The 21,836-nt window shown below is 32.1% G+C and overlaps 2 protein-coding genes across 11 annotated transcripts; one reads left to right on the top strand and one right to left on the bottom strand.

The window, feature by feature from the left end:
• The first annotated feature begins 2,457 nt into the window (after positions 1-2,457).
• Positions 2,458-10,122, top strand: LOC113866658. Of its 10 annotated transcripts, none has more exons than XM_027501481.1 (16): positions 2,458-2,937; positions 3,818-3,868; positions 3,948-4,184; positions 4,483-4,581; positions 4,688-4,743; positions 4,833-4,944; positions 5,037-5,216; positions 5,436-5,705; positions 6,580-6,792; positions 6,870-7,073; positions 7,165-7,287; positions 7,742-8,041; positions 8,131-8,229; positions 8,532-9,052; positions 9,158-9,194; positions 9,801-10,122. In XM_027501481.1, the coding sequence occupies exons 1-15, from the start codon at positions 2,797-2,799 to the stop codon at positions 9,189-9,191; spliced, it is 2,640 nt and encodes an 879-aa protein (XP_027357282.1). In that variant the 5' UTR covers positions 2,458-2,796; the 3' UTR covers positions 9,192-9,194; positions 9,801-10,122. The 10 variants fall into 10 exon arrangements, with proteins under 10 accessions (XP_027357282.1, XP_027357316.1, XP_027357295.1 ...); XM_027501515.1 differs by having other exon boundaries at positions 2,475-2,937; positions 4,035-4,184; positions 9,801-10,121; XM_027501494.1 differs by having other exon boundaries at positions 2,475-2,937; positions 3,954-4,184; positions 9,801-10,121.
• A 2,798-nt stretch (positions 10,123-12,920) lies between these two features.
• On the bottom strand, positions 12,921-15,384 carry LOC113850770 (GRF1-interacting factor 3-like). Its single transcript, XM_027481315.1, has 4 exons — positions 15,322-15,384; positions 14,632-14,708; positions 13,375-13,440; positions 12,921-13,272 (listed from the first exon to the last, which is right to left on the bottom strand). Exons 1-4 carry the CDS (start codon positions 15,382-15,384, stop codon positions 12,921-12,923), a joined length of 558 nt encoding a protein of 185 aa, XP_027337116.1.
• Positions 15,385-21,836: the final 6,452 nt, after the last annotated feature.

Genomic DNA, 21,836 nt, shown 5'->3' with positions numbered 1-21,836 from the left:
TTAATTTTGTCAAAAAAAAAATTTTTTTCTCGCCTTTGTATAAATTATATTGAGAGTAGTTTTTTATCATATTAATATAGTTAATATTTGTTTAATAAATAATATTTTTTATCGTTTTAATAGCTGAAATAATATTTTTTAAATAAGTTAAATTTACAAAAATTCATAAAATTAAGAATATCTGACATTTAATTAAATAAATAATTTTAACATATAATATTCTTAAAATACAAATAAATTGTAAATTTAAATTTACACAATCACAATTATTTAATTTATCTAAAATATGATATAAATAGTTATTATATTATTCAACGGTTAAATTAATTAAATTTAATGCTTATAAAAATTATTAAAGAAGATAGCGTTGATAAGAGTTACTTGTAGAATAACTATATTTTGACTTTGTATATAAATTTATATTAAATATCTATAATATTAAATCATTTCAAATTTACAAGACATACAAAATTTTTTATTTTAATTTATAAATAATTTTACAATGAGTTATTTAATGACATTTGATGAATCATATTTAATATACAAATTATTGATATTCAAACTGGTATAAAAACCATTAAATACCGATTAATATTTTTACACCTTTAAATAAATTTATAATAATATTTATTAAAATATAATTTAAGACAATCATAAACATTTTAATGTTTAAATTTAATGAGAATCTAAATATTTTTTAAAATAATTGTATAAAAAATTATATCATCATTTAGTGATGAACTGATGTAAGTATAAATTGTTAACTTTTCTAATATTTAGTTTAAAAATTGTATCTATGTTGTATTTTAATTATTTTATAGTATAAAAATAATCATACCGACAATATATTAAATTAAAACTTTTATCTTATTATTGACACATTTTAAAATAATTAACAATGTTAAAAATATCACTTGTTTTATAAATCTGTACACATATGGATGCAAAATATAGATTGGAAAAATAACTTGATTTATTATTTTCTTCAATTATTGGTCAATATGTATATAAAATACTTTTAGTTCTGATTTAAAAATTATAAAAGTATAAACAGAACTTATATTATAAAACAAAATTCATATACTACTTTTGTCTAATCATTAAAAATATATTTAAAAAAGTACTACTTGAAAAGTGATGATTCCCTTTATTTGTTGAATCGTCTAGCATGATAAAAATCATTGGTAGTAATCATTACTAAGTATAACCCACATCATCAAAGGGAATTCAGGGTAATATTTATGCTGATAATTTCTGTCTCCTTCTTTACTCTCTGTTTAATTATTTGAATTAACAAGCTTAAGATACAGTTTTACTACTAATTTATTATTTTTATAAAACAACTTTCTAGATGTAAAATCTAAATTTTCTAATTTAATCAAATAATTGAACAAGACATATATTGCTGCACAATCTTACTGGTTTTAAAACATTGCCTTTATCTAAGCACTTGGAACTTGCAATTTTCAAAGTTAGGAAAACACAATTCGAGGTGAAATGAAATACAAGGTTTGGAGTTATTTAGTGACATCATATATATATATATATATAAGTGCGTTTATTATTATTTTCAAATATTTATTATTATTAAGTATTTTTTTTATCTAAAATGTTGTTTCTTTTAAAACTATATCAATCATACGAGTATTTTTAAAGAAAAAACTATCTTGACAATAAATGTATGAAAGTAATAAGAAATATTAAAAAATTATATAAATACGGACGTTAAAATACTATTTAAAATTATAAATTCTTACTATCAATATGAATCTTCACTTAAAAATTAATAATCTTATTATTCATAATCCCAAAATCAACGTCAAGGTTTCAAAAACTAGGGATTGATGCTAACAGGTTCGTCCGTATTAAAATAGTACAAAATATAACATATATTACTGTATTATTATTTTTGGAAACGAAAGTGTAATTTTTAAAAATGTGCAAAATGTAATTTAAGAATGTGTTTAATAAAGGAATATAATTTATGAACTCGTATATACAAACTAAATAATAACCAACACAGTATTATTTTATATTAAATAAGTATATAAAATATTGATACCACGTAATAATGAATTGATTATTATATTTGCTCAACTTGTATAAATACGTCTCTGACAATTATATGTCTAGCTTTTTTTAAATCTAAATTAAAGCATTATAGTATAATGAAGTTAAGTTTTTTTACTAGATTTTTTATATATACAAGAATTAAAATCAATTATTTTTAAGAAAAACAAAAATTTCACTTGAACCAATGACACATTTTTAGAGACCATCACACAATTTATTAAAAATTTATTCATTGGTTTTTTTTTTTGGGTCTGATTGCATTCATTAAATTAAATGGGTCATGGGAGCTTAAAAAACTGGGCATGACTAAAACGAGAGCGTATGATGTGGCCCAAAAAAACGGAGAAGAAAGTATGATCCACGCGTTTGCGGGAAGCGTGAGGCAAAGAGATGATATCTAAGTAAAAGTATGGAGTGAGAATGCCCTATAAATGGCGTTCACGCCGTGCCGGTCGAAAATTGTCGCAACCAATCATCCGTTTATTCACTCTCTTCCTCACTCTCTTTTGATCCCTCCAAAAACCCTTTCCCACCCCAATCCCCTTCTCTTCTTCTTCTCCTCTCCCTCCCAATTCCCCTCCATACAATTTCTTCAATTCTAGGGTTAGGGATTTCCTCTTCTTATTCCCTCTTTTCACTTTTTCTCTATTTTTCTTCATCACCCTGAGACTCCCTCGCCCCACTCGCTGCTGACGTGGTCGCACCCTCGCCGCTTCTCATTCTATGGAGGCCACGGCCGCCGTTTCCGCCGCCGCCACGGCCGCCGTTGTTCGGGGCGCTTCTCTCCAGATGCCACCACCGTCCCGCAAAGAGTGGCGCGCTGTTGCCGAGCATCATCATTCCGCACGAAACCCCGACGACGAGGTACTGATTTGGCGTCCAAACACTTAGCATTGTCTCATTGTGTGGTTCGGGGAATGATGGAGAAGACGAGTGTTTTCAAACTTAGTTCTTACACAATGAATTGGGATTAGGGTTTAATAATGTCGTTTGACGCGAGTCAGTGCTTTTCCTTCTTATGTTCTTTTAAGGATTAGGCGTTTGTGAGTTTTCTCGGTATTAAGTTTCGGAAAAAAAAAATGTCAAATGGTGTGGGCTGAAGTGGATAATGTGGCTACTAGTTTGATTATACTTGCTTCCCCAGAGTTTGTTTAGTGCCTATGCTTTTTCTTACTGAGATTCAATTACCATACGAAGTGATTGAGATTCGGTGTCGAGTCTTTTGTTTATTTTATGATCTTTCTTTTGCAGAGGCCTCTATGGTTTTAATATTTGATTCAGGGGAAACTCCTACTCTGTTTATCGGGCCCAAGTCTTATTTAATGCTTTGTTGTTGATGTAAACTGCAAAGCATATAGAATGTGCATATATATTTTTTTTTAGTCAAGAGACTTAGTTCTTTCAATTATATTTGAATAGAGTGGCTTTTATAGGCAGGGTAATTTAACCCAAGCATTAAAACTCTGAGCCTTAGTCAAGTGAACAACATGATATGCTTGTCCCCAAAAGTTAGTCTGATAAGTCAATGTTAGGTGGAATGTACCTCATTTGATGTTGTTAAAGATTAAGGTTGTGGCCTTGCTGGGTTTGAACTTTTGATTTTGTCAACGGACTTGAGGTTGTTGATGTCTAAGTATTCAAGTTTTGATTGGTCATATGTCTTTGAATGTAGTAAAGGGGGCCTTAAAACATTCATCTGTTTTGTTATTTATTTGGTTGGTAATAGACTTCTGCTGATGTGCAGGAATTAGAAAACACCAAACTAGGGCAGTCAGACGAGAGAACCATATATGAGGTAAGGTGATGGCATGAGAAGCTACTCTTTAGTACCAAGGAATTAAGAATCTGAAGATGATTTCCTCCTGTTTTTCAAGGTGCAGCAAGGAAGAGAGCCTCTTGATGTTGATTTTTGTTCAATAACAGTGGATGGAACATTGGACAATGATATTTTGCAACAACAGATTCATAATATTGTTAGACAAAGACAGGAACTAATGCAAATGGAGATTGAACTAAAAGCTCAAATGATTGCTAGAACTGAGATAGTGGAAATGCGAAACACCTTTGATGCTCAACTCAAGGAACATGCTAATAATGCCAGCAAACTTCAGGTGTAAATTCAAACATTTTATTTGTGTATTTGGACTTTCAATCTCATCTGATCTATCCCCAGCTTTTGAAAGAACATGGATTTTCTCTGATTTTACATGAACAACATGGTTTTAGAAATTAATTGTGCCCTTTTACGATAACAGCTAGTTGACTATGTAAATTTCTATTGATATGATAGTTTGGTACATCGGATACACTGTTTTACTTCTTATGGCTGAAGGGACAGTTTTTTTTATCTAAATATCTGGTTTAACTTACATTGTAGTCTACTCTAAAATTATTTAACTGGCCTTGCAGGAGCAACTTTGTGAAAGGGAACACACAATTCATGAGCTGGAAAGGAAAATGGAAGAGAAAGACAGAGAGCTGCATGCTATTAAATTAGACAATGAAGCAGTCTGTTGAATTTCTACTTATTATTTTAATTTTAATTTTACTGGACCTTTATTTTGTTGGTATTTGCTATTTAATTATATTCTAATCTCTTCAATTATTATTTTAGGCATGGGCTAAGCAAGACCTTCTCCGTGAGCAGAACAAAGAACTAGCAACATTCAGGTTTTTCTTTTGTCCAAATGTATCTATTGGATGTTAAGGTTTTGGATCTGTCCCTCTTTACATGCTTACAGTGGTAAAACCTTTTGCAGAATGGAGCGTGATCATTCAGAAGCAGAAAGAGCTCAGCATATAAAGCAAATACATGATCTGCAAGAACATATTCAAGAAAAAGATAGGCAGCTTATTGAGTTGCAGGAACAAGTAGGCAGCCTATATCAATATAATTTGTTTTTATAAGAACTTACTTAAAAACTTGTTGGTTTATTTGGTCTAATGATGATTCTTTATTGCAGCAAAGAGTTGCACAGGAGACTATCATGTTTAAAGATGAGCAGTTCAGAGAGGCCCAAGCATGGATAGCTCGAGTTCGCGAGATGGATGTTTTCCAATCAACTACAAATCAGACTTTACAAGCTGAGTTGAGGGAGCGCACAGAGCAATATAACCAGCTCTGGATGGGTTTTCAGAGACAGGTTGATCTGCAATTCTTTTTTGCTTAAAGGATTAAGCTGATTTGCTTTTATACCCTTATAAATGCATTTTGTTTTAATGTGTCTCTGTCAGTTGTACCCTAATATAATGCATAAGCTTTTTTTTAATCCCTCTCAGTATGGTGTTTTAGTTTAATTACTTGATACAATAATGGATGCTACTTCACCCTGTTTAATTTTTGCTTTTATGGATGGCTTTAGTTTACAGAGATGGAGAGAGTTCATTTGCATGCTATTCAGCAACTACAGCTTGAGCTGGCTGATGCAAGAGAGAGGAGTGGAACGTACAATGATGATTCAAGAATATCCCAAATGAATTCAAAAAATAATGTTACTCAGTTTGGACAGGAAAATGGAAATCAATTTGACTTACATGGAGGCAATGCTTCAGGTGGAAATACTGGTCTCCTTCCAAATGAAAGCTCTGATAATGTTTCACCATTTGCATCTACAGGCAATGCATCAATCCAGGTTGGGTGCTTTAATTAATAGCTTGATAAATAAACAGCTAGTTGTTTAGTTGGTTTTATTCCCAGAATTTTAATTTGTGGCATGCTGTGATGTATGCCTTATATTTATATTTCAATTTTTTTTAATGAATGTCAATTAAAATCTTAATGCTGTTACTTATGAATGACTGTAATGCAGTGCTGCATGATTTTCATCAGGCATTTAAATGCTAGACAAACATGTTCTATGCTTTCATTGTATTTTCTTTTTATTGTTATAGATTTAGTAAATTATTTTCTTGCATTTGATACATGCAAATCTTTCCCAATACTTAACTTGGAGCTTTTACAATGTTTCTATTTTCATTAAAATTGTATACTGTTGGTGCGCCATTAAAATACAAAGATCACTTGGGTAGAATTTTAGATACCAACATTAGATTGAAAAGGTGTTGACAAATGCAGTTTGTTCTATAGTTCTGTTGGATTTACATCATAGAAAAAACTCCAGGTACAACATTTGATGTTCATGGCAATGAAAAACCATATTGATTTTAGCATGACGTGTTCAATTATCACAGTTCATTTGAAACATTCTTTAATCATACTGGGAAAGTTATAAGATCTTATTGGTTCTTCAAGTATGAATCTACGTGGATACATATACTAGGATAAACTCATTGCTAATGACAAAGTTGATTCTATGAAACCAGTATCTACTCTACTTTTTATGAAATCAAATATTTTTCCAGATTGTCAAGTGGTAATACTTGTGCGTTTAGCTATATATACCTTTTAACTGGTTGTACGATGTGACAGTCAACTTGTTTTCTTTGTGCTCTTGATTAGACAACAATATATCTTATCCCTCTTGTAATTTTTTGTCATTGTTCTAGACTGATCATGTTCCTGGTGTCCCTATTGCTCCATCGTCTCTGCTTGTCCCACCATCATATCTCCCACATGGTCAAGTAACTGCATTGCATCCATTTGTTATGCATCAACAAGGAGTGCCCAATTCAGTTGCACCACATGTTCCTCAGTCACATGCTGGACATTTTCACCCTGTGCCCTCAATGTCTCCTCTGCAGCAGTGGCAGAATCAACAGGTATCTAAAGATTATTTAATCTGTTTGCATTGCTGTCTGCGTTTTAGCTGTCTGTTTATTTATAGTTGTTTCTTCAGTCTGTGTCAGACAGTTCAAAGGTACCCATACAGGATGACCCATCATCATCCCAAAATGATCAAAATTTGATGAGATCCGATGCCAAGTTTAATTATGAAATGTCTGTTAATGGACAAACTCTTCATAGAGACTATCTGGATGCTCACATCTGCCAAGGGGAGGAACCACAATCTGTGATTTCATCAGCTACCAGTGAAACACAGGTTTTATAATTAATGATTGTTATTCACTTTGTATATTTCACTTCCCTTGCTATTTGTGTAAAACATTCATGATAATTTGAATTTTTCAAAGGTTCTTCAGTCAGTAGATAAAGGTCAACTTGTTACTTCCCAACAAGATCAAAGCTTACAACTTTCATCTCAGTTCTCTGATGCCTTACGATTGAACTCGTTTGAACCAAATGGTGAAATTAAGGTTTGTTCGAAGTTCCAACTTTTCCCTCCTGTTTGAAATTTTTGTTGTTTTGCAATTCTACAAGGTTAGTTAAGTTTTTACATTTGTAATTGTTTGAAGATGGCTAATTATTTTAGGGCACATTCATTAACTAAAAATACATTGTGGCTTATAAAAACATGTTTGAAAAAGCACCATTTGATAAACTTTATTTAATTTGAAGTGCATGGTGATCTTAAGCTGCTAAAAATTCAAATGTGGATGCATTCTGATTCATTCTAAAAATCAAATTACTTTAAAGACACCTTAGTCTTTTTAAATAAGTTGCTTTTGTGAAATTTACCAAGTATTTTCAATTTTTTGTGTCAAGGAGAGTGTTGAATGAAAGCACTTAACAAAGGCAATTCAAAAATTGTCTTTGATCTGGTGGCTATTACAGCTGAGGATATGAAAGCTAATATTTTGCCTTCTTCAGGAGCAGAATTCTGTGACGTTATCCAATGATGGACCTGAGGATCATGTTTTATTGGCTGAGCAAACAAGTTCTGCCGCAAATGCATCACCTGTCACAAGCAACCATTCAGTTAATCATAATGAAGTGATTCAGAACAATTCTACTGATTCTGTCTTACCTGAAACATTCACCACTACTGGGCAGACAGCTACCATGACAATTGCAAAGACTTCAGAGACTGTTCTCCTTGATGAGAAGTCATTGTTAGCTTGTATTGTTCGCACCATTCCAGCTGGTGGCCGAATTCGAATCAGTTCAACGGTTAGTGAGCTTTAGATGTCAACTTTTGGGTTTTCACAAAAAATGGCTTTTTTTTTCCTCTCATGTAACTTGTGTTATGTTTCAAACAGCTCCCTAACAGGTTGGGCAAGATGCTTGCACCTCTACATTGGCATGATTACAAACGAAAGTATGGGAAGCTGGATGATTTTCTGGCTAGCCATCCTGAAGTAAGTTTTTAACAGTTTGAATGTGTAGATTACAAAGTATTGCTTACATCCAGATATGATTAGCTGTAATTTTGATGGAATTCAGCTGGATTATTGAAAGGATGGTTGTTGGAACTTTGGTGGAATAAAGTGGTAGGAACCACTCTTCCAATGAAAACTCAAAAATCATCCCAACTCATTTGGTCAAAGCTTCTTGCTGTTTAGCCATTTTGATTTAATCATCTATTTGTGCAAGTTCCTATTATTTACTGGCAATGGATTTCCATTACTGCCTGACAGTTTCTTCTTTTTATTAATTTCAGTTATTTTTGATTGAGGGTGACTATATTCAACTTAGGGAAGGTGCTCAGAAAATGGTTGCTGCAACTGCAGCAGTTGCCAAAGTTGCTGCAGCAGCTGCAGCATCATCTCCTTACTCTACATATATGTCCACTGTGGCAGTTACTCCTATGGCTCAATCTCATCGCTTGAAAAAGGCTCCTTCAATTGATTCCAAAAGTATAAAAAATGACAAGGCACTTCAGGAATATGCAGTCATCTCTTCAAATATGGGTGATGATCCTCTAAAATTGTCAGTTATGCAGCATCAGCAATCAAATGGTGCATGCTTTGGTGCTGCTGGTCTTTCAAATGTCAAAATTTTAAGTAAACCTAAGGATTCTCGGGAAATGGATGGCCCTGAAAATAGGGTTGTCCAGTCTTCTGTACAACTAGCTGTTGGCAATGGGGGAAGCCTTGACAGATCAAGTATTAACAGTGTTCAAATTTCAGGCTCAGCAAATGGGAGGCTAGTCTCAAACTTCGCTTCTAAACAGCAGACCAGGTATGACTAAAGCTTTGCTGAATGAAAAGATCTTTTATGATGTGATTGTGTCTCCATGATGAGATATAGAGAAAGGGAAGTGTGCTAACTGTTAGTTTATGACAGGGCAACTGGTGCTGTGTACCCTTCTCGAAGATAGTGAGTGAGTCTTCTTACTGGCACTTCAATTGTTATTTATCTTTCCTTTGAATTTCCATGGACCTGTTGAAATGTTTATGTTATTGCATGCTTCCATTTAGCATGGGCTGAGAGCTAATGTTTTTTTTCTCTCTTATTTATGCTATTGCTGATTAGTTTTTGGTTTATTGGAATAAACTCCCATCTCGATTATCCCTAACCCGTTGCTATTGTGTTATTTAGTGTTTGAACATGTCCACCAATGTACCACGTATTTAATTTTTTTTAGTCCTTGTAATAAATTTTAATTTAGGATTGTCATTTGTATTGTATATATTCATGTTAATGCATGTTTTTGTTTTTGTTTTATTTGTAGATTTCTACTTTAGTTTATCAATACACGGAAGTATTATGAAATCTTGAAAATAGTGTGATTTTAAAGATTTATATTGCCATAATACAAAAGTTTATTACAGAATGCAAGTTTGTGGTATTTCTAAACAGTATTTGCCGCGAGTCTCTTGGAATCTGATTTAAATAGCAAGTGTCAGTCGTGACTCATGTTCCATTTCGATTCACTTGCAAATATTGTCTTGTATTTGTAATTATTATTACTGTTTATATTAAACAGGAACATGGAGGGGCGTGTAGATTATCCTATCTCACCAGGGTGCCGATGGAAAGATACATGGTGATGTTTATAGGGTTTGTGGGAGAAAGTTTTTTGAAGCATTGACGGGAGTAATTTTGTGCTCCAATCATAAAATGATTTTAGTTATCGGTGCTATCTCCAGTTTCTATAGTAATTTATTTCTCCCTGCTGTTAACATTTCGGTGTGCTTTCATTAATGTGGGCCTCATGCTGTTATATTCTTGCATACATTGCACTGGTAACTGCGATTTTTTTGTGAATGCTTGAAAGATTAATCAACATAGTTAACCTTTTCCGTTTGCAATCTCTTTATTTCCCCATTCGATTTTAGTGATTCAATTTTTGTCTTGTCAAGATCCAAGGATGGATTCATAGCTCGACACTACCGGTTGCATTTTACGAGTAGTGTGCGCATTCAATTAAAGGTACCTGGCTTCTCCGGGATTATTGCACAACGTCTACAAAATCCATGTTTAAAAACCTAATCTTGAAGACCACTTTACTGCGTGTTCTCACAAATTTTACTTGTTTTGAGTTTCCGTTTCTCTCCAATTTAATGAATTGATACGTAACTCTTCGTTATCGATTTATTTAGAGCTTGTTTGTATTTGGATGATATGGAGCACACACTTGACGAGACGGTCTCGGGGTAAAATATTTTGAATTTTCCAGAAGGTTGAGACGCAAAGTAAATATGCTCTTAATTGTAGACTTGGTTTATAATTTCTTGTATCATTTTTATCAAGTTTTCAAATTTAAGTAATGAGATTTTCTTAAAGAAAATTGCAACATGTTTTCAGTGGGAATGGTTTTGAAAAAATAAGTCAATTTTTGCCCCTTAATTGATGGGCATTTTGAGCAATGTTCAGCATTAACCCCCGGGATGACTCTTGGATTCATTGAACTGGTTTAAGATTGAATGAAATCTGCACGACTATATATGCGTTTTGGGAGAGAAGAGTTCTCCGTCGAGCGTCGCCATGTATTAAAATGTTAGCATAGTAAAGGAAAACTTAAATTTGAGTTCTAAATTTGATTTTAATTCTCTAAACACGCAAGTAATTGATTGTTTGTTTTTTTGTTTTTTAAGAGTTTTTTCTCTTTAAAACTTTGAAAAAAAATGTTCGTTAATACATAAATTTTATTTTCATTTTCTTCTTAATCTTGGTTTTATTGTTCCAGGCTTAATGGTTGGTTTCAGTTAGTACATTAGAACCGATATTTACAAAACAAAATCCATGGATAAAAACAAAGTTGCTTGACTTTCATGACACGTTGCAGCCATTGTTTATTTTTCGCTGCAGGGGAGACCGATTTTAACTTCTAGCAGTAAAGTAAACAGAGCCTAATACATGTTTAAGATGACTTAATTGAAGTTAACTCTATTAAAAAATCTTACTTTTAATTAATTTGAGTTAGAAGTCAAATATATGTCTTCAGATGCAAATTTTTTTAATTTTAATTCCTCTGAAGTCTAACATATAAAGTAAAAGGTAAAAATATAATAAATTTAAAGTGTGTTTAGTCCATGGTATAACTTAATTCAAATTAACAGAAAATAAACCTAGTTTCTCATTTTGTACATCTTACTTTAGAAGACCAGCATGACTTTATTTGCCTCTGATTCACGTACCTTTCAACATTTTACTGATTCTTCTCCTTCAGGGAATAATCTTATATCCTTTTATGATATTTTCTTATTAATCTTCTAAATTTGTTCTAAATAAAAAATAAACATAAAATATTTCATATTTTCTTTATTTATAAGGATATTAGTAGGAAGGTATTACAAGAAAATTTAAAATTATTTTTCTGACAACGTACAACAGTTTGAGTTGGATTGAACATTGTTAACCGAGTTGCAAAAACCAAAAACAAAGGCGGACAAGGTATATCCAGTGCCTAAAATAAATTCTAAAATGAGGCTCATTTTAAATTAAATAAAAAAATTAAATTCTTTAAATTTTATTTATTTATTTTTTGGATATTTAAAATTAATTATTAAATTATTGTAATTATTTTAGAAAAAAGAAGAATTATTGCTGACCTATATGCCTTGTAGATTTAAAGATGAGCCTCAATTGCATATTGCCAGATAAGAGCAAACCTACATTTAATTCGCTTCAACAACAAATTTAAAATTGTTTTTTTTTATAAAATCATTTATTGTAAGATTGATTATAACATCTTGTTGTTGTGTGTACTAAAACTATTTTTCAGCCGATAGTCGAAGATTAATTCATTTGAAACGTAAACATCATTAAAACAAATTTAAGTTTTTCAATAAAGTCTTTTACATATAATTTCTGTTAACATGTTTAAAAAATACAACTATCTACTGTCTGCATTGAGCTCGACTTCAAAGTGGACTCAAACAATAAAGCACTCTAAAAACGCACTTTTACTCTTAAAAACCGCGATTGTTTGTTTCTTAGGGCTATCCAAACTTTAAAATTCAAGCCTCGAAATAGGCAAAAAAAAACCTTATTATTAGCATGTTCAAATAGATTATTATTATCAGTTGACCCCCCCCAAAAAAAGATTATCATCACATTTGTACCTATTTTATTTAATATTATATAAAAATATGTTTAAACCGTTAGATACGATTAAAATAAATAAACATATTAATTTAAGTCACTTTTTTTATTAAAATGTTTTCCATTATGATGTACAAAAATTAATTTTCCTAACTGTAAAGCATGAAAGCCCACCGTAAACATTTTTATCATTCAAACAGGTATACCGTGCACCTACTTCATGTCCTTTAGCACTCCAAATCATTAATACTTAATAGTAATTTTTCCTGAAAAAGAATTCCCTAGAATTGAAACTGCAACTTTCAACAATAAAATTATTAATTATATGCCCAAATATTTGAATTTTACTGAACCGAATTTTCGACTGGCGGGAAAGGAATAAAAAACTGCACCAACATTATGAAAAGAAATTAAAATAACAGTTACTCCGACGAAAGCAAAATGCAATTTTCGTTTTTATACCAATCATTCAGTTATAAAACGTAATAGCAACTGATGCAAGTAAAATGCATTTGTTTGTATTCCCACTATTTCACTCTGGGTTCAGACAGTGATTTCCTTAAGACCAAGGACCAAAATCTGAGCCAATCTGGTTGTTTGATGGCGTATCTGAGCTATTGCCAAGTCTTGTTTGAGATCCCTGAATCTGATATATGCCACTATTGTTTGCAGGAAAGCTACCCATTTGTCCAGGGATAAGTTGGTGTTGTTGGAAGAAAGATGGCACCTTATGGTTCTGTTCATTCATCTGAAAAGGCAACTTTGAAGTAGAAATATCAGGTTGATGTAGAGATGTTCCAAGATGCTGTTGCTGATCATTTATATCCAAGGTCAAGTTCATGATAGAGTGATCTGGTTGTGGCTGAGACACTGGAATATGAGGTTGCTGCATGCCTTGCCCCTGTTGCATACTAGCCTGGCATGAGACCTGCACATTTTTCACGAGTGAGGAAAAGTTAAAATTACAATAACCTTGGCTGTTAATGAGCTAAACAACCTGAGAAGGGATTTGCGCTTGAGGCCCTGCATCCGCAAGTTTGGCTAGAAAAGTCAAGTTGTGCTGAAGCTTTGCTTGATATCTGTGCCAGTTTCAGCTATTAGTCATAAGCCACTGCACTAGTTTAATTATTATTAATGAATAGAGAGAAGGCAACAGCAATGTTAAGTTGACACATGATACTTCCAAGATAAACAATTCAAATATAACATCTTAGAATCACTCTAACAAAAAGATAATTTGGAACAACATTATATAGTTTTCAATTTGTGATGCAACTTTAATAATATACTTTAATGTACAAACCAGTAAAAATATAAGAATCTCGAGCACTTTTCCAATTTATTTAAAAACTGATATACAAGATAGAACAATCAAGTTCCACAGGTGGAAATCAGCTTATGGTACATGATTCTCAAGATATGCATTAATAATTAAAGAATAAAAATGCAGCCCTAATTACTTGTTATGATCATTTATATATTTCTGTCTTCCCATTATTTATGATCGTGTCAGATACAGACATGTCCTCCATTGGCTCAAAATTTCTCAGCTTCTTCTACACAAAGCACCTCAGTTTAAGTATGTTTATTCTTTTCATGAATAAATTCAAGTTTAGCATCTGTTTCGGCTATTATATTTCTCAAAGATGAGTTCTGTATAGCGCTGTCCTTCTAAACTGACACATATTTAACCAGATGAAGCCAAATATCTACACCACTGCATGGATATCCATAAACAAGGTACAAAAGAAAGAAACATTATTTCTATTATGTACAAAGGTTCATTCCCTGTAGTTATTATACAATTAAATGTTGGCTTCATACAGAAAATAGATTTTTTTTACATGCTGTTTCCCTGTTTACACCATATCCGAGTTTCTCTTTACCAGATTGAGATTATATGTGCTTTAATCTAAGGCATGTAACTTGGTAGTCCTGGCTTTTCAAGTGTAGGCATGTCTTGCAATTTGTCAACTAAAACAGAGCTCACAAATGCATGTGCTAATAGCCTTACAAAGTGAAATATAATTTCAGGTAGAGAAAAACCAAGCAGGGATGATGTGTTTATGTAAACTGTAAAGTAGAGGGTTTCTGAGCTAACTGCCATAGACAGCTTAACGGTATGCAAGAGAATGAAGAAGTAAAGAAAAAAGGCTTTAGAGGCCCATGGCAGAAACTTAAAGAAAGTGCACCTGAAACCACTCAGCACTACCTAGAAACAACAATAAGCAATCAAATATAAATGAAGGAAAGTAACTTTGGCTACTCACTGTGCAATCTCAGCGAACTTTCCGAGTCTTTGACATTCCATAATTGCCAGGATCAGCTCCTTATTCTCCTCCAAGTACTGCACCAAGTATAACAACTGGCTTATAAGAGCTATACTGAGATACATAATCTAGTAAACTTTGCTTCAATTAAAGGTCCTAACATTTTACCATAATGGAATATTGCATTATGAATTCATCTAACTTTCAATCAACATACATACACACAACAAAATGAACTAGCATTCATCTGATTTTTGAACAAGCCATACACACACGCGCCACACTCATTTGGCAAAAGTTGATACCCCTTATTACCAACGACGAATATGCATATTATGAAATGAATTCGATATAAAAAGTTCACATAGAGAGAGTGATACATCATTCTTTATCCAATAAATTATACAACTAACGTTATCACGTACATTCCATTCAAGCAATGTGGAAAATTTAACAGAATCTGAAATCAAGATTAATAACTTAGGGTACAAGGAAAGACAAGGAGGAGAGTCCCATGCACATTTGGTGCCATTTACTAAGAAAGAAAAAAGGAACAACGTGAGAAGGTATCATTTTTATGAGACCCCATAACGAACATAGGTGCATAGATAAATCTAGAAGGTTAAACAAGGTAATAAGAGAGGGGCAATGAAACAGAGAAATGGATCAAGAAAAAAATAAAGTATGCACCTTTTGAATCTGCTCGGTGGTAAGGGTAGGGACAGGGGGGAATGAAGGATCACCGTTGAACATTTTGCTTCTTCTTCTTCTTCACAATGGGACACCAAATAACAAAAATCCAATTAAAAAACCCTAGCTCTTCTTCCTTACAAGCACCTTTTTCAAGTTCAAATGTGCAGTGTCTACTACTTTTTGTGATGTGTTTTTGGGTTATATAAACGACTCTTCTCTTTTCATGCGTTTTGGTTTTAAATAAACATATAAATTAATCATTTAGTTATTTTTTATCAAGTTTATATTTATTTATTAATTTTAGTTTTCTTTAATTATATTGTTAATATATTATCACATTTGTGCAATTTTGATCTTTTAAATTTTTTAACTGATTAATTTTTTTTATTTTGAAGTTGTACAAATTTAGTAATTTTATCAAATTTTTCTAACTAAATCTCTCAAAATATTATTTAATTAAAATCTTAAGATATTAATTTAGTTAAAATGTTTTAAACATTTTTATTCACAAGACACATCAATAACTAACTATATCCTGTAAGAACGTAAGTTCAAATTACACTATCTTGAGAAAACATGCGAAGTATTTTTGTAAGTGTTCTGTGATCATACCCTCACCATGTTGAGCTTTTTTTTTAATTCAACTCATATAAACTTTACAAAACTTAAAAATAAACACGTCAATCCAAATATTTAATTTCATATAACATGTTAAAAATAATTTAAAATTATTTTCTAAACAATTTTTAAAATTTTTCTATTTTTTTACCTTTAAATATTTAAAATTATTTTATATAATAAATTTGTTATAAATCCCTCGACTATTTAGACAAAAATAATAATTTAAAGATTTAAATTAGTATAAAATCATTAAAATATCAAAATTGCCTAATTTAAATAATAAAAAGGACTTAATTAATTATTATTTTTTAAATACAAATAAGTCACACTAAACAGACAATTAGTCCTTTTATCTAAATTATTATTATCGTATAAGTTTTTATGTTTTAAATTTTTTTAGCAATTTATTCTTATAACCAATTTTCTAAATTTTTTTTAAATATTAATGTCTAATAAAAAATTTGGAAAATGAAAAAATAGAACTTAAATAAATGAAAAATAATGGAAATAAAATTTATTCAGTGCATGAATAGTTAAAAAATTCCCGTTTACCGTGTGTACTATAAACAGGAGAAACACATAAACTGCAGTAAATTTATTTAAATAATATTATTTATAAAATAAATTCTCGAAATAGATTTATTTTAAAACATATTTCCTGTCTGGGCTAATTTTTTGCCAGGTCAGCAGCTGTCTCATACCTGCATGGCCGATAGCAATTTTTTAATATTTTTTAAATACTCTATCATTCCAGAATGTCTGATACAGCTTTATAAGCTGACACGTGGTGGCGTATCTGTCAAAGAAGAGTTATGTGAAGGAACAACTTGGATGATGACACGTGGCGCCTATTAGATGTGTATCGCCTGGTCAAGGACGATAGCATTATCGATGGTCAATGGGCGGCTAACTTATCGAGGGTCAGAGTGCGAGACATGTGGGGACTTGACACGTGGCAAGAACTGATGGTCATTTACTCCCTTGTCTAATTTTAAAGCGCATATATATACACATTTGTATTTCTGCAATTGCCGTTCCTTGAAATCTTTAAGCTGGTGGTAGGAAAAACTGCACAAAGAGTTTCAATTCAGGTTAGTAGATTTGTGCTTTTAATTTTTTTTTTGAAGAATTTTATTTATATGTAGTTTATTTATTACCTGTATAGTAATTTTTATGTTAGTTATTTAAATGAGATTGAGTTTTGTTAATTAGTTGTTAAATAATTGCATTAATGTGATAGAAATGAGTTTAAATAAAAAAAATTATGGGTGAATAATAATAATATGTAAAAATAATTAAATTTTAATGCATACAACATTAAAACAATTTAATAATGCATATACAAATATGTTTTATTCAATTTATGTTGATAATTAACTTTTAACATAAACTTTATTGTGTTATTTTAGCCAAAAAAAAAAATAATGATTGATATTTGTATTGTAAATAAATAGATATTGTAAATAAAAATGGTTTATTATAAATTTAATATGAAGTTAAAAATTGTAGTTGTTAAAAGCATTGTTAAATACGTATAAGAAATTATTTAATATTTTTTTAAAAATAAAATAATTTTATATAAAATAGGAAAATGTTGTATATATGAAAAAAAGTGTCAAATTTGTTGTATGCGTATTTAATTTGTTAAATTTTACTGATATAATTTGTTGTATGTGTATTGAATTTGTTGATGCAGGATGACTGATTTTGTAATAATAGTATATTGGAATGGTCGAATATTCTCGAGTAATGAGGGTGTTACCTTTGAAGGAAATAATAAAATGATTAAAATTGAACGTAAAATAAGTTTTGAGACATTAAAAGAAAATATTCATAAAAAAATTACAATTGTCTAGTTATATCTAGATTAATTTCACAATTTTTAGTAGATTCAATTGGTAGACAATATACAAATATGGACATATGTGATAAAGAAGATATCGATTGTATGTTAAGTGCTTTTTTACAACAAAATCAGAGGAGTGCAATTAAAGTATATGCAGATATTGCATCTGGTCAAAGTTCTTGTATTCGGGCAGAAGGTGTGAACTTAAATGGCACATTTTTACGTGACAATATCTGTGATGATGATGAATATGAATTAGGATCAGGTATGAGAAAGTTTTTCGTTTGATAAAAATTGATTTTGACTGTGTTATAAGTATGTTTATGTGATAGCAAATTTTATGATTATGTAGAAAGTGAATACCAGGATGAAGATATTGATGACGACGAAAATGAATGGAATTTTTCAACAGATAGTTCATCAGATACTAATGTGGATGGTGATCTTAATTCAATATTAAATGCTCATGAAAATGCACCACATGAAGGTATTATATATTATATAATTTAATTTATATATTTCATGAATAAATGATTTAAACTAGAGGATTCGGTTGTAATGCAGGCATGATTGAAACTCTGTTTTGGAATTCAAGTCCGCATTATACTTATATTACATGCTAATCAAGAAATAGAAAATTTAGATGTTCATGCATATGAATGAATCATGGAGGGAGGGTGATGTTGTATATGTTGGGCAAGTGTTTGAGTCTAAAGAGGAGGTAAAAATGGCTATTAAGCATTTTGCAATGAAAACACATCAAAGTTATTTTGTGGTGGAATCAAAACCAACTAAGTTGCATGTAAAATGTTCAAACCATACAAGTGGTTGCCCCTGGAGAGTAAGAGCAAATTTAGGCAAACTTTATAACAAGTGAAAAATCACAAGATATGGTGGAACACATACATGTGTTAATCCAATGATGTCTTTAGACCACAAAAAACTTGATTCAAACTTTATTTGCTCTTGTGTTCTTGGTAAGTTTTTCTAAACTATTTGTTGGTTATTATTTCTATTTTGTAAAATATATATATATATATATATATATATATATATATATATAAATGTTACTGAAATTGATTTTCGTTATTGTAGGTATGGTAAAAAAACAACCGTCAGTGCCAATCACATTAATTCAAGAAAGAATTAATGGTTAATTTGGTTATCAAGTTTCTTATAAGAAAGCATGGAAGGCAAAACAAAAAGCTATCATAAGAGTTTTTGGTGATTGGGATGAAACGTATGCTACATTACCTACATAGTATATGCAATTACATGCTCCTAGATCTGTTTATAAGATTGAAACGAATGAGTATGTGAGGGGTCACTAAGTTGATAACAGATTTCAAGTATTTCATTGGTTATTTTGGTCATTCGGATAGTGCATAAGTGCTTTCAAATTTTGCAAACCTTTAATACAGTTTGATGGTACGTTCTTGTATGGTAAGTACCGACAAACTCTATTGATTGCTACCAGCCAAGATGGAAACAATTGTGTCCTTCTAATTGCATTTGCAATTGTGGAAGGAGAGACTTTGTCAGCATGGGAATGGTTCTAGGCTCTCATTCGCATTCATGTCACAAAAAAGATAGGTATCTCTTTAATATTTGATAGACATCAAAGCATCAAAGGTGCAGTTTCTAATCCACATATAGGATGGCAACCTCCCAATGCATATCATGTGTATTGCATTCGTCATATAACAAGCAATTTTAATCAACGATTCAAGAATCCAACTTTGAAGAAAGAGTTGATAAAATTAGGTATGAATATGGTTGTTTTTATATACGTGCAATTCGTATTTCATGTTTACAAAGAAGACTATGTTTTGAATATGCTTGATGCTTAACATCCTTTTCATTGTATATGTATAGGATACACAACATGCAAACAAAGTTTTGAAGAAAAACTTCAATGGTTTCGTAATCACTCTGAGGATCTAAAAGGTTGGATTGACTGTATCTCCAAAGAAAAGTGGACGCTTGCATAGGACGACGAAGGAAGACGTTATGGACATATGACAACAAATTTATCAGAAGCAGTTAATAAAATTTTTAAAGGAGTCAGAAATTTGCCTATAACTGCACTGGTAAAATGTACGTAGTCACGCTTAGTTCAGTATTTTGTGAAGCGTGGCGAAGACGCATCGTCAAATTTCAATGCAGGTATGAGATTTTGTCGTAAATTAATGCACCAAATGGAAAAAAAAAATCAAGAGGAAGCGTCTTCACATCAAGTTCGACGATATGACATTCAAAGGACAAGATTTGAAGTAGAAGAGGCATTTAATCCTGTCACTCAACGAGGTGGTAATAAGTGAAGTGTGATATTATCCAATCTATTTTGCCAATGCGGAAAGTTCCAAGCATATTGATTTCCATGCTCTCATGTTATAGCTGCTTGTGCATCTGTTAGTATTGATTATTGGCAATATGTTGATCCTGTTTATTCAGTGGATTATGTTGTTAATGCATACTCAGTGCAGTGGTGGCCTCTTGGAAGTGAAAGCAACATTTTCAGGGCCAACGAATATAAATTAGTACCTAACAAAGAAAGAATAAGGAGAAAAGGTCGACCAAAATCCACACGTATAAGGAATGAAATAGATTGGGTGGATTCTCAACCACAACAACGATGTTCTTTGTGTAGAGAAGTTGGCCACAACCAACGTCATTGTTCAAGATGTAGTCGCAACAGTTGATGATTCATCAATGGAATATGGTTGTTTACTGCCTAGACTGTTTGTGCGATGAATAAGTTGTATTGGTCTTAGAATTACATGTTGATGATGTTGTATTAGTCTTAGAATTACATGTTGATGATGTTGTGTTCGTCTTAGAATTATATTTATCCTAAACCAGAAATAACCGTAATGAATATGAACGGAAGGAGACATATTACATGCAAAAAATTCAATATTAAGCTAACATACACGTTACGATACACATAAAAAAGATTAGTAAGATCCGTCATCAGGCACACAAACATAAAGAAAATGGATTTTGCAGCTATGATTGTTGACCTCCCTGGTGCGATTGGTCCTCCTGTGGGGTCAAGATGCAATGTCTGTGTCGATCTCTGGCCTCTCGATGAGGATTACGACACACCAGTTACTCGCCATCATCTGCAACTGCTCCAAACTGGGAATTTAGATCAATGCCACCCTCGTCCAAAGGCTCTACAGTAGATCGTCCCCCTATCTCAAACAATGGACCTGGTGCGGATGGTGTGAACAATGACGGATCGTATGGAGGAGGGGTCATAAAATGATGAAAGTCGAGAACATACTCATGTTGTCCAGTACTGAACGGAGATGAAACATGTGTGATAGATTGTGACGAGTGAAAATAAGAACTTTGACTAGACTGAGAAGGGATAAAGGGAACTTGTGAAGGGACATAATATAGTCTGTCTTGTCTATCATGTAGAGGGGGGCATAGACCATGTCGCAGCTTGAACCTCTGTCCTACGTCATTGCAATCCTCTCCCTTCTTTGCGTCCCTCATGTTGTCCAAGATCAATATGCGGGTCCTCTGTGCGTCCAGTTTGAACAGGTTGGTCAAATGACGAGACTGGTTCTAAGATACGCTCTTGTTCACTCTGTAGAGCCAACATGGTCTCGCTTAATGTGCGAAACTCATCAAATGTGAATGAATTTTGGCCATCAGTAGCCAAGTAGTATGTCCTCTCATGTGCAGAAAAATATACCAAAAGTGAGAAAACAGCTGCATCTCTCGTCATCCAACGTCTACTATGGCTCATATACTACCTCATGTACTCCGAATTGGAACTCAATAATCCAATTTGAGGGACATTGCTGAAAACCCAATCCATGCGTCTCTCCCATAATGCTAAGACGTGTCTAAACTTGTCATTCCAATTCTCTCCCGTCTTCCCTCTAAGTGTAATGTCATGTAAGGCATCAAGTTGGTATGGAGCACGAGGAATGTGCTGCACCATTCCAAATTGGCGCATTACACGGTCTGGTTGATGCCACTCCCAAATCTAAATGCAAATAAGAGGCACCACTGACCTCCAAATGTT

Source organism: Abrus precatorius, unplaced genomic scaffold (genome assembly GCF_003935025.1).
Source record: "Abrus precatorius isolate BTA unplaced genomic scaffold, Abrus_2018 Scaffold10, whole genome shotgun sequence".
Lineage (NCBI taxonomy): Eukaryota > Viridiplantae > Streptophyta > Magnoliopsida > Fabales > Fabaceae > Abrus > Abrus precatorius.
The sequence above is the reverse complement of the archived record's forward strand: the minus strand, read 5'-3'. Positions and strand labels throughout refer to the sequence as shown.

Coding starts and splice junctions, on each gene's coding strand:
- LOC113866658 (XM_027501469.1), top strand. CDS start 2,797: ATGGAGGCCACGGCCGCCGTTTCCGCCGCCGCCACGGCCGCCGTTGTT. Junction 6,793..6,869: donor AGCAGTGGCAGAATCAACAG/GTATCTAAAGAT, acceptor TTGTTTCTTCAG/TCTGTGTCAGACAGTTCAAA. Junction 8,230..8,531: donor TTCTGGCTAGCCATCCTGAA/GTAAGTTTTTAA, acceptor TATTAATTTCAG/TTATTTTTGATTGAGGGTGA.
- LOC113850770 (XM_027481315.1), bottom strand. CDS start 15,384: ATGTTCAACGGTGATCCTTCATTCCCCCCTGTCCCTACCCTTACCACC. Junction 14,709..15,321: donor CCACCGAGCAGATTCAAAAG/GTGCATACTTTA, acceptor TACTTGGTGCAG/TACTTGGAGGAGAATAAGGA. Junction 13,273..13,374: donor GCGGATGCAGGGCCTCAAGC/GCAAATCCCTTC, acceptor ATGCCAGGCTAG/TATGCAACAGGGGCAAGGCA.